Source organism: Alternaria infectoria (genome assembly GCF_024043175.1).
Source record: "Alternaria infectoria strain BMP 0036 chromosome Unknown scaffold_5, whole genome shotgun sequence".
Lineage (NCBI taxonomy): Eukaryota > Fungi > Ascomycota > Dothideomycetes > Pleosporales > Pleosporaceae > Alternaria > Alternaria infectoria.
Window position 1 is genome coordinate 823,590 of NW_026250694.1, and position 16,175 is coordinate 839,764.

Below are 16,175 nucleotides of genomic sequence, written 5' to 3' on the forward strand. Positions count from 1 at the left end.
GCAGGTATGGCCCGGTCCGTGTGCGGCAGATAGATGATGGTTTGACCGCTCTATGGTTTGTCAAGTGCGACCACCGCGATGCAGACATAGGAACAAAACAAATAGGAGATTATGCCTAGATGGCGAGATGTTTCGCTTCTTCAGGTCTTCACTCTTGGATGACTCAAAAGGTCGTTGGCTTAGTAGGCATAGGGGCCAGGAGGGCCTCGTGGTTGTTGAGGCTGCCATGGCGCGTTGGCCACGTAGCCGGGTGGTTGGTGGAAGCCAACATCCGCCTCGCGCCCTGGACTGCTTTCGCGACTCAAGCTCCGCTCATGCGTTGCTGTGCGACCGAATGTGGATGCATCGGCGAGCAAGTGTCCTTGATCGTCACCGAATGAACGACCACCGGGACCGTTGTATGCGGTGTTCTGATCCGCGAGAGGAACGCGGTCGTAGCCGGCGGTGCGGGGACCGAACGGCGATGGAAGGGAGGTTCGCTTGTACTCTTGGGGGTCCATGAGTAGCGAGTTGCGTGCGTCGAGAGGAGTAAGGGTGTCGAGGTCACGAGCTTTCTCTGCAGGGGCTGTTAGATGGTGTTGTCAAGCAGAAGGTGGAGAAGACTTACCAGCTGCCTTTCTCTTCTTACGGTGAGGGTTCTCCTTGCAGCAGATGATGATCGCGTTGACTGCAATGAGGATAGCAAGAACACCAGTGAGGGAAGCCTGCACAACGACAAGGACCAGACCGGTGACGGTCTTAGTGGTCTGGCTCATGCCAAGTTCTTCGACAAAGACCAAAATGCAGACGACCGACAAGACGCGAACGACCGAGATTGTAATGTTGATCCAGGTGCTAGACTTGAGCGTGTACGGACGAGCCCAGAGAAGCATGACAAGGAGAAGCGACTCGACGATGAGTTGACCGGCAGCCTGTGCGAGACCGTGGCCATCTGCTCCTGCGATAACGCAACCACGAGCGAACATGAAGATGATGGCCGGTACGAAGATCCACCAGTAGCTCTTCTTGTAGTTCTCGTAGAACATGCTGTACTTGCGCCAAATCTCCTTGTCCTCGTAAAGGGCGTCGGGCTTTCCCTCCATCTTCTTGAACTTGTCCGCAGTGCTCCAAATCTTCCAGGTGAAGAAGGCCAAAACTCCGGTGAATGCGGCCAGAGTAACACCAGCAAGTGTTTTGACAGCCCACGAGTCTCCGTTCTTGAATTGGTAGACACAGTAAAGAACCCAGATACCATAGAGCAGGAGAATCAAGTTGGTGATGGTCTTAGCCAAAGTCCACCAGTATCGCTTGCGGAAGCTAGTCAGTTTCTTCGGGAAGCTACCGAATAGTGCCCATGTTTCCAGAATAACCTTGAATAGAAGGATACCAACGGTGATTGCGGCGATGATGATGGCAAAGATGAGCAGAACCGTCATGAAGGCGTTACGGTCAGGAATAGTGTACTCCTGAATGAAGCCCTGCATGTCCTTCGCGTAGACAATGACCTTGTTGTCACCTCCCTCTTCGGCAGTATCGTTGACGTTGGTGTTCAATTCGTCGCGAGCGAACAGGACGTCAAAGCTGCGCTTGGTCAAGGTCATGTTCTGGTCCACGTGTACGAGGGTAGCGTTCTTGAGAAATTCGACACTGCTCTGGGTGAGGTTGCCGCCGGTGCTCTTACGGAAGTTGTCAATGGAGTGCTGCATTCCCTCCCAGTAGATGAGACCGGTGCTAAAGGCAAAGTTCTGGGACCAGCTGCGGTATACACCGGGGACGTCAGCGCTCATCATGCCGTTCAAAGCCATGGCCTGGAACCATCCGATGACATCCCCGAAGGTAGGACTGGATTGTGCCGCACCAGGGTGTCCAGCGCCAGCGAGCGAAGCAAGACCAGTAACAGCCAAGGCAGCTCCAGCAATTCCAGCAGCGATGTATTGTACTCCTGCGGTGGAAAGTGATTGTCCGTTGCTGACTTGAGAGGTGATACAGGCCAGGTCCTTGCCTCCATCTTTGGCCTTGAGCTGCATCCTGGCTTGACTGTCGATGTCGGGAATGTTGAAGGCGATGCTGGGGATTTGGGACATGATGCTGTCGGGGATGCTCTGCTCCCCCTGTGCGCCAAAGGTGCCCTTGGGAACTGCTACATGTTAGCTTGTACGTTATGCGCATATCACCGCTTGTGCGTACCTGGACATAGCTGGTCGACCTTGTATTCGCCGTCGCAAGGGTCGAACTCTTTGTTGTACAATTCTCTGCCGTATGCGTTTACAGTGAGGATTGCCATGACCTTCTGCTCAACCTCGTTGGTGCCGGACACATCGAATTTGACCTTCTTGATAGAGCGGTCGAACTCGATGTTTAGCTTGTTGACCTTGATGTCTCCTGTGCCTTCCAGACAGGAGCTGAAACCGTTGGTCTTGAGAATGTCGGCAGCCAGTACGCTCAGTGGCGCGGATGCCAGTAATATAAAAGGTGCGAGCATGGCCGAGTATGTCGCGTGGGGCCTCATTATCGGTGTTGTGCGCCCGGGGGCGTTCTCGAAGTGCGGGTGTCGACAGCGAGCGACGGTCGCAGCAGCGAAGGGTCGGGCGACGTTGGTATGCGCGGGTGGTTGCTGACAAAAGCGAGTGTAGCAAAAGAAACAAGCGATAGATTAAACGGGGGTCGGCCGCAGGTTCAACCTTTCTCGTGCCTGATGGAAAGCGGTAAACAAAGGCAAGCGTCCAGAGGGAAGGCGCGTCGAGGGAGCGGCGAGCCAGGAAGAGGGTTTGGGGTCGAGTCGGCAGGTACGAGGGACGCAAAAGTGAAACGACTGACGAACGAGGGAGCGATGTGGTTGAAATGAGGACGAGGCGCTGAAGCCGGTAATCTGCCTCTCTTCTGAAACCGTGCGGCGACAGCCAAGGGGGTTCACTCCAATCAGGAAGGGACGCGCGGCGCTAGCCTCGATTAATCCCGCGATGGCGCAGTCGCTGGATCCGACGCTATCGAAGGATGATGGTTGTTGGGCCGCGTTCGAGAACACGATGGGATGCAGATGGGGTTGACGATGGGGAGCTGTCAGGGACTCTTGCGCGAGCTGGGGAAGGAATGCTTTTTATCGCTAGGTCATCACTATCTGCTGCTACTGCGAGACACGCTGCCCTCACACGCCAATACACCACTACTGTCGTATACTGGCAGCTGAAGACTGCTGCCGTGCAAGGCGGGCCTATCAAACTACCCCGGTCCGCTCGAGACCGTTGCCGTCGCCAAGTCAACCATCGTGTCATCGATGCGGAGTCGCAGAACTGCCTGAAGCTTCAAGGCGTGCACAAAGAGCTTATCTCGCCATCATCATCTCTTGTGCACACAAAATCATAGGAGTTCATCATCATCATATTCACTTTGGTAGCCTCCGCCGATGACCCCATGGACGGCGCCAGCGTGGCTGTGCAACACCCCAGGGTGGTAAAAATAGATGCTCGGCCACTAGGTGAGAATTTGAACACTGCAGCTGCCCAAAGAGACCAAGTGCTGCATCGAGGGATGACGTTCCCTCGTATACTGTAGGCCCGAAATACTTTTGTTGTGGTTCAACAGTCTGCATGTGTCTTTGTTGTGATGACGGTACCCCTTTGAAAGGAGACAAACGTGCTGCAGTCAGAAGAGGAGCTATTCTACACCTTCTGTGTTTGTGTTTGTGCTATGCGATCGGCGTCTGGTAGTTGCGCGGTCTAGAAACTTTGAAAGCTTCGAGACCGCGAGAGCTGCGTGATTAAGCCGATCACTAGCCCCAGCACCCGCCAGCCGTCACATCAGCCGTGGCCAGGCGCCCTCGTCATCTGCACAGTGAGACCACCAAGACCTACACAACAGCCACCACGGTTGCGCGCCACACTATAGTCAAGTGCAAACCTCACGAAGAGACATCTTCACTGCTTTCGTCGTCGTTTCATTTCCCTGCGATCTTTCCCATGCAGTTTCGGGGGCCTAATCATCCGCCCATGTTGGTGCAATCTCACGTGCAATTTCATACGCCCGCCAGTATCGCTCCTTCACTACCTGGGTATAGCGCTCTGGATTATACCTCTCATCTCCGTTCCGTCGGTCGCAACAGATCGAGGTGATCTTTGATGATAGTGCACTCTGGTACCGATGACCGTCAACTGAGATGCATTCTGTCACGTGAGCTAGGGACCGAGGTCGTGCTTTCTTCTTACGCATCCACATGCTATACCTTCCACAACCAGTGAACTATCGCCGCTATTAACGCGAAGCAGAAGTATCACGTGTCTTTCCGTCGAGTGCCTACAGTGGCACGAACCCAGCTGGAAGCTCCTTCCCCTCAACCCACGCTACAACAGTCTCCGCCCAAAGCCGAGGATTCTGTCTATTCCAAGGATGCCTCATATCCGGATGCGTATAAGCAAGAGTCGTGGCATCATTCTCCTTCCCCATCTTGACGAGTTTGCGAGCAGCCTCCGGGCTATCGTTAGATGGAACCAGCCCACCCTTCCCAGCGACAATGATCAGGGTTCGTGCAGACCATGGGTGCAGTCGCGCCGCTGCGCTGTCGCTCTGCGCGATCTGTGTGCAAAGCGATAGCGAAGGGCTATTTGTGCGGCGGAGATCTGTACCATCCATGAGCCAGCGAATCCAAGGTCGTGGGACAGCGTTTTCCATGCGATTTGAGGCCCAGAGCAGGTAAGGTAGTAGCGGAGCTTTGGAAACAGGCGCTACGCCGTATCCAGAGATAAACATCGATTCGACGACATGAAGGTAGTTTGCAGCAAGGCAGACAGCGATAGAAGCACCGAGACTGTGGCCAACAACGTGAGCTCGACTCCCGATAGCTTGTGCCTCTATCAGACGCGCAATATGCTCTGCGGATGTCTCGATAGAGAACGGTATGTGCGACGAGTTACCGTGTCCAGGGCAGTCTGGGAGAAGAAGATGGTAGGCCTGGACGTGGGGTACGACAAGATCCCAATCGTGAGCGTCTACAAAGGCGCCGTGTATGAACAGAATGGTGGAGTTGCTGTCTCTATTGACGGATACATGCCAGAGCAAGGGGTTTGGGTCTCCCTGGGCGGCTTCTCGCGTTTGTTGGGTGGCCATTTGCAACCGCCGTCCAAAAGATGGCTATTGTCGAACAAGGGTTACGTTGTGAAGATGGGGGTGTCGATGATCAGTTCAGATACAGAAATGCGTCATCGCTGCCATCGCCAAAAGGTCACCCACTGTGGCTTAAAGATACTGAGAGGCGTTTTGAACAGCCAATGAGTGATGTTACAGGCAGTACGCAGTAAGCACGCGTGGTTCTAGTGCTTACTCAAATCCAGCCATCACTATCATCACTCAATATCGGATATAACATCTCTGGCTTTACCACCCGCTTCCTATTGCGTCTGGTATAGCTAATGACCTTACATTTCTGGCCTTTGTGATTGAGCAGCTACACGTGTATCCTCTATCGATAGCTGTCCTGTACACACTCATTTACACTGAAGGCCACTTGTACGACATCCACTTCTCCAGCGTACGATTCCACCCACCACTCCCAAGCTGAATATGCACAAACATATCCAAATACTGTTTCCACACAACATCCCGTCCAACCATGTACCCCAGCTCTTCAAACGTAAAAGTCGCATTCGGGTTGACAATGCAAAGCACGTCAGGATGCAGCCGAACCTGCAACTCAACCTCGATGATATCGCTAATCATCGCATCGGCATCGCCGTCCATAACAGCTTTGTAAACAGCATTATTGTCCTGCACTAAAACTATAGTAGCGGCCTTCAAATTCGCGCGATCAAATGCTTCGTTCGTGCCACCCGGATTGACCGCAACTATGACACCCGCAGTATCAATAGCCTCCAAAGACGAGAACTTTTCTAGATCTGCGCATCGCACGCAAGCCGCTTTACCCACGCGTTGAATCGCAGTAGAAAAGAAGACCTTCTGTGCGCGAGCCAAGGTGATGCTAACGCCGCTCATAGCGACATCGAACTTCTGTGCTACGAGGTCTGTTGTGATGTTTGCCCAGATGGTAGGAACGAATTCAACTGGACGTGGGAGGCCGAGAGAGTTGGACAACGACTGCGCCAAGTCGATATCGGCGCCGATGTACGTGGTGTTGATAGCTGGAGTAGCGGGGAGTGCGGTTTGGTTTGTTACTTTGTAGGAGAAGGGCTTGTAGTCGCCGGTTGTGCCGACTTTCAGGTAGCCGCGTGTCTGGATTTTGTCGAGGATGGAGGTTATGTTGGTGTATGCGGGTGGTGAAGAGTAGCTGGGGGGATTAGTATGGTGGACTTCAGAGATGTGGGCATAGCATTACCTGGGTGAGAAGTCGGCGTCATACTCATTATTTCCTAACGAAGTGGCGGCAAGAGGGCTGATGAGCAAGGAAGCTGCGACGAGTACTGGGGTAGGGTTCACCATTGCGGCAGGTATTTTCTGGCATGCACCTCGCAACGGTGATCGTGCGAATCTGAGGGTCCCGACACCTAAATACTAGCCCCCGACCTCCGCAATCTCAATTCTGACAAGCTCCGCCCAGCCTCCAGTAGATCCTTCATAGCTCGAAATGCTTGCCATCCTGAAGATAGGTATCCGGGTATCTTGACCCGCTTGATTCGCAGCCCGGAATCGAGGAAACATACGACTGACTAATGACGCCAGTCACAGCTCAGCTCTTGATACTTAGCGTCCGCGATGTTGGACTGCACAACAAGTCCCGTCGTGGCTTGGCAGGGTTCTCGCGATGACGGGATGTTGTAATCGGCCGATGAAGGCCCGCTCCAGATCTTGATAGGAGATAGACATGGGTATTGCTGGTTATACGTCCGTTCGTTCCGGTATCGCACCTGGACATTCCCCGAATCTTGGTTTGGAGTGCATTAGATGCATTGGTGAATGTTTTGATGTCTATCCGATTCCTTTGCCTAAGGGAAGATGTCAGCATAAGCCAGCTATAGCCTCAAAAGCTGTTGGGCTATAGCAAAGACTAATGGAACCACGAGGCTCATTTTCTTCTACCATAGACTAAGTATCAAACTTTACATCTAAACCATCCTTCTCATTCTTCTAGATACCACTAAATTACTGATCATCTTCCTGCTGTCTCTTGAGCACCTTTTCTCTTTCGTAAAAGAAAATCAAAACATCGTGTGCATCCGAGTTTCTGGGTCCTGGTTGTGATTCAGCCATACGTTGTGCTTCTTTCAGCCAAAGGTCCCACAAATTCGTCTTTGGCACATATTCTCTTGCCCAATCAATCTTTTTCATGGTGTAGATCGTTGTCCACAGGCAGTGAATGAATTCTGCATGTTCAGTAACCTGGGTTTGATTGACAATCAGATCGATGTGCCACGATAATCGGACGGGGAGAATCGCGGCGACCCAATACAAAAGGTTTAGTATCGTATATGTGACAGCGAGCGCTGTTTTCATCGTCCATACTGCATTGCCGAAAAGTACAATGGAGCCCACAAGGGTGATTCCGCCCACAGTACCGCTGAGTCCGCGTCCAGGCGGCGACTTGACCACATAGTCTATGTGTTCTGGATGGAAGTAGAGGAGATCCGCGACGTATTTGCTACATTCCACAACCGTGAGACATTCGTTCGAAGACTTTATGACTACTAAGGGTACCGACTCATCACCCGTTCCTCGATGAATTGAGACATGAGATTGCGGTCTCCAATGCATGCCGACACACAATAGAGGGGTTGTGAAGCTCATGATGAGAATTCCGGTAAGTGCAACGGCATCTCCAAGCACAAAGGCCCAAGCAGCTAGCCCAAAGCTCAGCGCGCAGCTGAAGATGGCGATGAGATTCATTGGCGAAAACAGCCTTGGTCGAAGTGGGCTTTGTTTCAGGCTTCCGTCTTCGTTCTTGGGGTCCCAATTTATCTTGAGTACACGTGTTGTAAAGGTTGGCAACTCGGACCCATCAGTGTGACACATCCGACCAAAGTATTGTAAGGCTGGCCTGTTGAGACGTGAGGCTGGCCTGCCGACACCCGACTGTGTTCCCGTCACCGGTGTGTCTTCTTCAGATGCTAGTTTTTTCGGCCGTTGAGCGAGTAGACCTTGAGGTGCCGGAATCAGCCTTGGTAGGAAGCATGTCCATGACATGCAGATTTGTTGGCTGCACGCCAGAATGTTATGTTCGCCTAGAAAGGCAAGGATGTTAACAACATCCAGGCTCCAATCGTCGCGCAGTTGAGGGTAACTGATGTCGACCATGATGAACGATTGTTGTGACGTTACATGCTAACGATGTGCGGAGATCCTGTCGACGTGATTTTGGATGAAAGCGCGACAGGTGCTTGCGCTTATGTTGAACCCCCAGGTGGACATCATCCAATAGTTCAGCTGCAGGAGGCGCAACGCATTGTCAGGTTCCGGCTCAGGCCATGGTAATTGAGCTCATTCGAGCCACGACACATCGATGGGCGTAATCGGGGTGTATACCTTGCGCGATGTGCAGGAAGGGCGAATAGGAGTCTTGGGGCAGTGCCGGTCAGATGGCTCTGGCTCGATCGGCTGAGGCTCACTGCATAATTCGCATGGTCGCAACCGCCAGGTCATGCTCCCTTGGGTCGCCAGTCGCGTCTTCGTGCTCGCCATTCGCAGTCACGCATTCGCGCAGGTCGATTGATCATACAGAAATCAACTTTCGGTGGCATCGATCTAAAAAGCCTGCTAAAGTCAAGGGTCCCGAGGTCCGTGCACGTCCGGTAAACAATCCCCCAACACGCGCCCACCCACTCGCGTAGAGATCTTGCGGAACTGGCATCCGACGAGGTCTCCCTGTTTTGACTGTTGTACTTTCACTCTTGCTGCAGCCGCAAGACATTGTGGGCGCATCGGCATAAGCAGCCTGCAGAGACATAGCGACCGGACGGCTGTCTGCCTACCTCTTCTCACGATACCCGAACGCTACATCGCTAGCCGAGCTACCATCTCTTCACATTCCGTGCCATCTTTGGTCACCGCTTCTCTAATGTCGGGATCCAGAGACGAGATGAGGCCGCCAAGCTTAGACCCCACTACATGTAGCAGGCTTTCCCGGCCGTTGATTCGAGCAATCGAGATCCTCCGCCTCCCGTAGACTTCCTACCCCAAGGCTCCATCTCCACCTTTGGAACGTCACTTGCGGAGAACGACTCTTTGCCTTCCTTTTCCAGGAACCGTTACCCATCTTAGACTACCCGACTGGACGGATCGTGGTTCGCGACAAGGGTGTCGCTGTAAGGGCAGTATGATGCGCCGTTCGCATGCGCATGGCACACAAGATTTGCCCAGGCGCGAGAGACAGATCCGCATCATAGACGAAATGCGGTATGCTATATAAGACTAGGATGTTTCCCGATCATCGAGGTCTATCGCCGCACCAAGTCGTCTTCTACCCAGGATGTCCTCCACCAAAGCCAGCCTCACGGCTCTTGCCTTCGGGCTCTCATCACTCTTCACCCTGGCCCTCTCCGCTCCTTCACCAACCTACACCTCGCCCAAACCTCTCAAAGACCCCTACTCCAGAGAACACTGGCCTGCACCGCGCAAGATCACAGGTCAGGACTTGAACGGTGCGCTTGGTGGTGTCCACATTCATGACCCCAGTATTGTGCTCGGACCAGACGGCCATTACTACTCATTTTCATCTCATGGTTTGGCAACGACCTCCCGTGCTTCGAAGAAGAACAGCCTGGAGGGGTACTGGGAGGTGGTCGCTCAAGTTCTGGAGCCGCCTGGCAGCATTGATGATCCCGCTCAGGCAAGCCGTCTTTGGTGAGAACAGGCAACCTCATCAATACCTCAAGATATCACCTTCTAACGCAATACTGTAGGGCCCCAGACGTTCACAAGGTCGGCGATACTTACTACTGCTATTACACCGTCTCCGACTTTGGTGTCTCAGAGTCATTCATTGGGCTTGCTACCTCGGAGACCCTGCAAAACGGGTCGTGGACTGACCACGGCATGGTCGTCTCTTCCAACAGCACCGACGCTCCATTTCCGCTGAGCAAGACCAACACCATCGACGCGGCTTTCATTCAAGACGCCAAGACCGGCAAAAGCTACCTCTCCTACGGCTCCTGGTGGGCCAATCTCTGGCAGTTCGAGTTGGCCAAGGACCTCAAATCCGTCAAGATCCCCACTGCCCGTCAGCTGAGCTATACCTACGATCCTGCGCTACCGACTAAGGAGCAGGCGTACGCGAACATGTCTCTTTCCTGGGGCGGTGCATCCGCCGAAGAGGCCCCGTATATCAACTACAACAAAGAGCAGGGCTTCTACTACCTCTGGTACTCAGCTGGCTTGTGCTGCGGCTATAACCCCGCTGCGCTGCCTCCGCCTGGAGCTGAGTACACCATCTTTGTCGGTCGCTCAAAGTCGCCCCGCGGACCTTTCGTGGACCGCAATGGCAAAGATCTCGCCGAGGGTGGCGGAAGCATGGTCTACGGCAGTCACGGCAACACCTACGCACCCGGAGGACAGGCAGTGATTTCCGACTATCGCGGAAGCGATGTGCTATACTACCATTACGTCAACACGACATTCGATCCGCTGTACCGAGACAACTTCAAGTTTCTGGGATGGAATCCGATCAAGTACGTCAAGGGATGGCCAGTGTTGCAGAAGTAATTAGAGGAAGAATATGGACTTCAAGAAGACTATGTATTGTGAACGAGAAATGGGTATCATAAAGCAGCCGAAAGCTGGTGACCCCCCTCTACCAAGGTCCACCGAAAGCGTAATATGAAATGTATAGACTCTGATTGAGCCCGCAGTGCGGGGTCGAAGCTCTCGAATCCAAACTCGTTTTCCTTCACCGTTCCCGTTGGTACCGACTCTATTTAACTAACCATCAACCCATTCTTCCACATACGACCATAGGACACTGAGAATTAGGCTTCCCGTCTGCTCAGCCATATACAAGCAGTGTACCGGCGGATTAGTAGTTAGGTGGGTGACCACTAGCGAATCCCCGCTGTTGTATGTTTTTGCCTTTTTTTTTTGCCCATGCAGCATCGCCATCACCAGCGCGTTCAGGCGAGAAAGGCCTGCATCTCTTTTTGCTTGCAACCAGATTCTCAGATATCTTGAAGCTCATATCGCAATTTAGCTACTGCAAGCCTTCAGCCGTCCGTGGGAAGGGGATGCGATGTACACGTGAGAGCATTAGGACTAATGCGGGGAGAGGCGTGCTTCTGTTTTCTCTCAAACTGACATCATGATGTTCTGATCCTTTTTAACCGCTGAGAATGCAGTCGCAAGGTCATGCAGGCGAATTAGATGTCTTTCCCCTTTGAAACCATTTTACCATCAGCCTACTTTCCCTCGGTTTCTTGATACCAAACAAGTCATCCGCAATTCCTTTCGCTTCCCACCCTAGATCCTTCTTGTGCCTTTCGTAAAGCTCACGTGGAAAGTCGAACTTGCTGCGATACTTCCAGATACGGTCAAGGGCTGCAGGCTTTCCCGAACTCAATGCGATTTCCAGTGCAGTTCGTCCGCTGTATTCCTTCTTTATGATATCAGGAGACGCGTTGGCGAAAAGCTCATCGAGAGCGTTATGTGCGTTTTTGAACAGGGCCCATTGTATTGGGTACCTTTCCACGCGAAGACACAGCTGGCCCAACAACTCCGGGTTTTGTCTGAGCAAGAGTCGAACGCGGTCAGCATCATCTCTCTCGATTGCAGAGCAAAGCTCTTCTTGCGGCTGGGTTGTCTGCTCCTGTATGGGCTCCTGCTCATCTTGCACTGCCCCCCGTTCCGTAGGTGCCGTCGTTCCAGTCTGAGCCTGGACCTGTTCATCCGGTATGGCTACTGCTGGGTCTTGTGTTGGCGCCGTTGGATCTTGCACTTGAATCGATTCTTCTCGCAGAGTGTTGTGCAGATCATCCTGGCGAGTGTTGCTTACATTGGTGATATACGTCGGAAGAATGATCGTTCCGGAGATACCGGGGCGAGCGTCTGGCACCCGTTGTGTCAACGACTCGTCAGGTTGAACCTGATGGCTAGTTTCGTGTTCTTGCGAGGGGCGGCTTTGGGGAGGTTCTTGGAGATGCGATACTTCTCTCTTTCGTAGAGTATCTTCTCGCGTATGAGTCGTATAGAATGCGGGAGGTGTAGTTGGCTCGTCGTCTCTAGGTCGCCTCTGGGTCATCGCAGTACTATGGGATGGCGATGATGAGCGGCTTTGGGGAAGATTCAATACTTCTGCAATGTCGCGATTATCGTAGTCTCCAGGCGCGAGGTCGTACGCTTTCCAGTCTTGCTGAATATCGTCAAGTCCACTACGCAACTCAGTTGCTCCTATCCTTTTATTGCGATCGATGCGAAGAACCCGTCCAAAGATCAACCGGAGCAAGTCTAGTACAAATCTCTGCTCGATTCGCCGATAGTAGGTTGCCCTCAGTAGTGTGTTGGACCAATAGATAAGAAGAGGATGTAGAGCAGCTCTAAGCTTTTCTCCTGTGTGAGGGATTATACCCACGTCTGGGTTCTTGTCTGGCAGATAGCAGCAGATGTGTGCGGTGCGGTTCTCCCAGAGGTATGAGTCGCTCCCTATGTAGAACAGAGGCTCTCTCCCAGCGCCTCCCGAGAAATTGACCATCAATAACGTCTCGAGCTCCCTCACTGCCATTGAACCATCAGCAATGAACGCAAGTACCATAAGTGTTACACAGCCCATAGACCAGACATCACTGCCCTGACCTGCGAGACTAGTTTCGGGCTCCTGGATCTCTGGGGCTTGGTATAGACCGGTTGGTCTTGTAGCGGGTAGGGTGGATCCTCGCGAAGTAGCCGTCGAAGTTTGTGCAGATCCAGTCCTTCGTTTCTTTGCAGCTTTCTTACCAGCCAGACCAAAGTCGCTGAGCTTCCAGGTAAGTTCATACTGATTTCGACTTCCAGAGCCGGAGTGAGTCTCGAAAATCAAGATGTTGTCAGGTTTTATGTCGAGATGAAAAGTATCGAGCTTGTTATGCAAGCATTCTAATGCTTCGATGATGTCAACAAGGCTGCCAAGCAGACGAGACGGTAGTAACTCCTTCTGGGCGCGATTTCTGTCCTTGAGAAGGTCGTCTAGACTGTAATTTGCCAGTTCAAAGATGAGAGCGTGTCTGATCGGGCTTCCCACCTCATCAAGTTCCGTTATACTACCCAAATGCAGCATGATCATCTCATGCTTGGTCTTGTGCTTTCTCAGTTCCTTCAAGATCTTCAGCTCAATGTCGAAGTCCTCGGTAGCCTCATCCATAGCGCGCACACGTTCCACCGCCTTGAAAATCTTGAGGGCCACAATCTTTGTGCTATTTGGATTACCAGGCACGAAATTTGTCTCCTTCTGGGCTTCGTCTTCCTGGATCTCCCAGTGCCTTTGGGATATCACGGCCCTGACGACTTGTCCTTGAGAGCCGCTCTTGATTGATTCCTGCTTGCCCACAAAGGGCAAGCGTTCGCTACTGCTGATGTTATGATGCTGCAGCTTTCGAATCGTTCTTGGTTTGAAAACCGCTTGCTCTTCAAGTATTGATGCGTGGTATCTGTCTGGAACTCGATGTTCAAATAGCTCGATCTCTGTGAATGGCATTGAAACATCCGATGGGATGAAACGATTGAGATCGGCTTCAGGTCGACCAATCTCAGAAGTTAACCAAGCCAAGAATAACAAAAGCAACTCGAGTCGGTCTTGGTACAAGAATAGCGCAAGTAGGGACGTTCGAGACGGCGTACCTGTTGTCGCTGAAATGTATTTCTCGATGGTCTCGTCGACACACGTAGGGGAGGTGCCGTCCCGTTCGTCAGCGGCATCGCTGGTGATAGCTTGTGAAATATCATCGACTCCGGAGGAAGATCGTATACAAACGAGCTCCCTGAACAAAAGGTCCAACGACTTGTAGGTGAGTATTTGATCCAGATCCGTCTTTGGCAAGAAGCGGCGAGAGTGTCTGTCAGTTTTGGGGACATCTTCCACAGTATGTCCGACAGCCTTCTGTAACTTCTTAGCCAGCTGTTCTACTTGTGATTCGCGCGCTAGAGACACGCTGCTCCGCAAAGTTGAGAAACTGGGCCTCTCGCTCATCGAATCGGGCTGCCCAGCAGATCGGCTATCAAGGATTCTTTGACCGTGGCACGCGACGGGACCCGCGCCGAAAAGCAGGATAGATGCGCTCGGTGGAACCGGCCATGCGCGATTGTCCCTGCAACGCAGAGAAAGGTCACAAGGAGCTCGTTAGCTTGTTGCTGGGCGGGAGCCACTGGTAGCGATGTTGGGGTAAGACGTGGAGCTCCCGAAGTCAGTAGCAAAATTATGGGGCAGCGATGCAGCAAGACACTTCTGGGCAGACTGGGCTGCAGGCAACATCGCCGCCCATGTGGACGGCGTCATCCCTTAATTGCCAAGGGGCCGCGTTGCGCGGGGCCCCGCCGCCCGCGTGTCGCCAGGCTCGCCACTTCTACCCGCAGGAACGAGCCGTCCACGGGTCGCAACAGGCAGAACACCGCATGTATTCCTCAACCCGCTTGCCCAGTCGTACCTATGCTAGCCTTATCACAACAGCCCTTGTGAAAACACGGCAACAGTGTTTAGGCCATGAGCAGACCTATAGGCATGCGCCAGCGCAGAAACACCTCGGCATGATCGAGACCGAGTCGATCTTACTTCAGCCTCATCCAAATACCAGCAGGCTATAAAAGTCCTTCGGCGGCAGATCGTTCCTACTCTGCCTTGTCTCAGCTCAGCCACTACGAAGCCATGTTCAAGCAGCAAGCCCCCCGCCGTTACTACAGCCGCGACAAGCTACATCAATTCCTCAAGAAGAAATTCGGTGATAACATCAATTTTAAGATTCAACGAGCTGGAGAGGAATACCTTACATTTGAGGCTCCTAAGGAATTGAGCGCGGTAAGTCATTCAGAATCGCTCATAAGACTATGCTGACACCTGTAGGACGACTGGAGGTAACACGGCCCCATTGTTTTCGTGACCGGTGAGCGCTGACAAGAGGCATTCAATTAGTGCTGCGAAAGACTGAGGCGCCGTCTCTGTCAGCCTGCCCAGGCGATGCGGGGCTCCTGCAGGATCGAAGAAGGCCATCCCGCGTTGTGGATAAGCTAGAACCAAACACATAGTCCGTAGCCATATCATGTAGCCCACCTGGGCACTTTCCAAACTTTCATCTCGCCCTGCGATTGACCCCTTCGAAATGATCCCTAGTTCTCAGCAAGAAGACAAGGATGCGCATGATCCACGCACTCTAGCCCTATCAAGGCCACAGATACTGACTAGCATTTTCGGCTGCAAGCAGTTGTTCTCGAAGCACAATGATAGTCACTTGCTTGAGCTAACTCGCTTCACACGAGATGCGCCGCATACGCTATCAACCCATAGCTTTACTAGTTCATTGCAACTGTCGGCTTACCTGAAAAATGGTGAGGATGATGCAGGTGAGCAGGGTAGTGGGTTGGAAATATAGTAAGTAGATCCGAGTCATTCTGGATTCAGGCTCATGAAGATGTTAGCACGGTTCACCAGAAAGATACATGGGCGCCTCTCAGCATCAGCAGCAACATGATATCCCTTATCATGAGCCACTATCACCTCAGCCCTGGTTTCCTTCATATACTAGCGTGCTTCAAGGACCGACATCTGCCAACGGAGGAGGGATTCTCGGGTGCGTCGCAATCGCACTTCACAGATGATCGCTCTGGTATGTCATCCCTCGGCGATATCCGATTATGGGATTGTAACCGTGATCAGAATTCGGCTGGGTTTATAAATACCCAGAAAAGAAAGTTGTCAACTCGGGAAGCCCGTGGCGAATTCGACAAACAGGAATCTACCACTTTGCCGAGCGCAAGCGGGCGAGATCAGTGTTGTTCATCATACATCCAAGCCCATCATCTCATTTCAAAAGCTATCTCTATCAGGTGCTGCAACAACCACAGGCCAGACTTTGGCTGCGACTAAACCCCATGCTAGTCCACTCGATGCTGATATCCACACATCTCAGCTCTTGGCGTGACTATCTTGAGTACCACGAGGCTAAACTGTTGCAACTAGTAAGTCTCTCGTCGATGATGTCAAGCTGTTGAAGATCTTGCTGACAGATACGAAGGATATGAAGTCAGCATGTACATCGCTCACCGAACCCCTCGTTACATTCGAAACCCTAAAAGAAGTTCGTGCAATCGAG

At 52.5% G+C, this 16,175-nt stretch overlaps 4 protein-coding genes across 4 annotated transcripts; 1 reads left to right on the forward strand and 3 right to left on the reverse strand.

The window, feature by feature from the left end:
- Window positions 1-179: 179 nt before the first annotated feature.
- J4E92_003942 (uncharacterized protein) lies at window positions 180-2,461 on the reverse strand (the record flags this gene model as incomplete). The annotated part of the gene is made up of 3 exons (XM_051495335.1): window positions 180-556; window positions 608-2,116; window positions 2,167-2,461. 3 exons carry the CDS (start codon window positions 2,459-2,461, stop codon window positions 180-182), a joined length of 2,181 nt encoding a protein of 726 aa, XP_051354354.1.
- Window positions 2,462-5,460: 2,999 nt separating this feature from the next.
- Window positions 5,461-6,405, reverse strand: J4E92_003943 (uncharacterized protein; the record flags this gene model as incomplete). Its single annotated transcript, XM_051495336.1, has 2 exons — window positions 5,461-6,253; window positions 6,302-6,405. 2 exons carry the CDS (start codon window positions 6,403-6,405, stop codon window positions 5,461-5,463), a joined length of 897 nt encoding a protein of 298 aa, XP_051354355.1.
- A 2,980-nt stretch (window positions 6,406-9,385) lies between these two features.
- On the forward strand, window positions 9,386-10,617 carry J4E92_003944 (uncharacterized protein; the record flags this gene model as incomplete). The annotated part of the gene is made up of 2 exons (XM_051495337.1): window positions 9,386-9,759; window positions 9,819-10,617. 2 exons carry the CDS (start codon window positions 9,386-9,388, stop codon window positions 10,615-10,617), a joined length of 1,173 nt encoding a protein of 390 aa, XP_051354356.1.
- Window positions 10,618-11,251: 634 nt separating this feature from the next.
- J4E92_003945 (uncharacterized protein) lies at window positions 11,252-14,062 on the reverse strand (the record flags this gene model as incomplete). Its single annotated transcript, XM_051495338.1, has 1 exon — window positions 11,252-14,062. One exon carries the CDS (start codon window positions 14,060-14,062, stop codon window positions 11,252-11,254), a length of 2,811 nt encoding a protein of 936 aa, XP_051354357.1.
- Window positions 14,063-16,175: the final 2,113 nt, after the last annotated feature.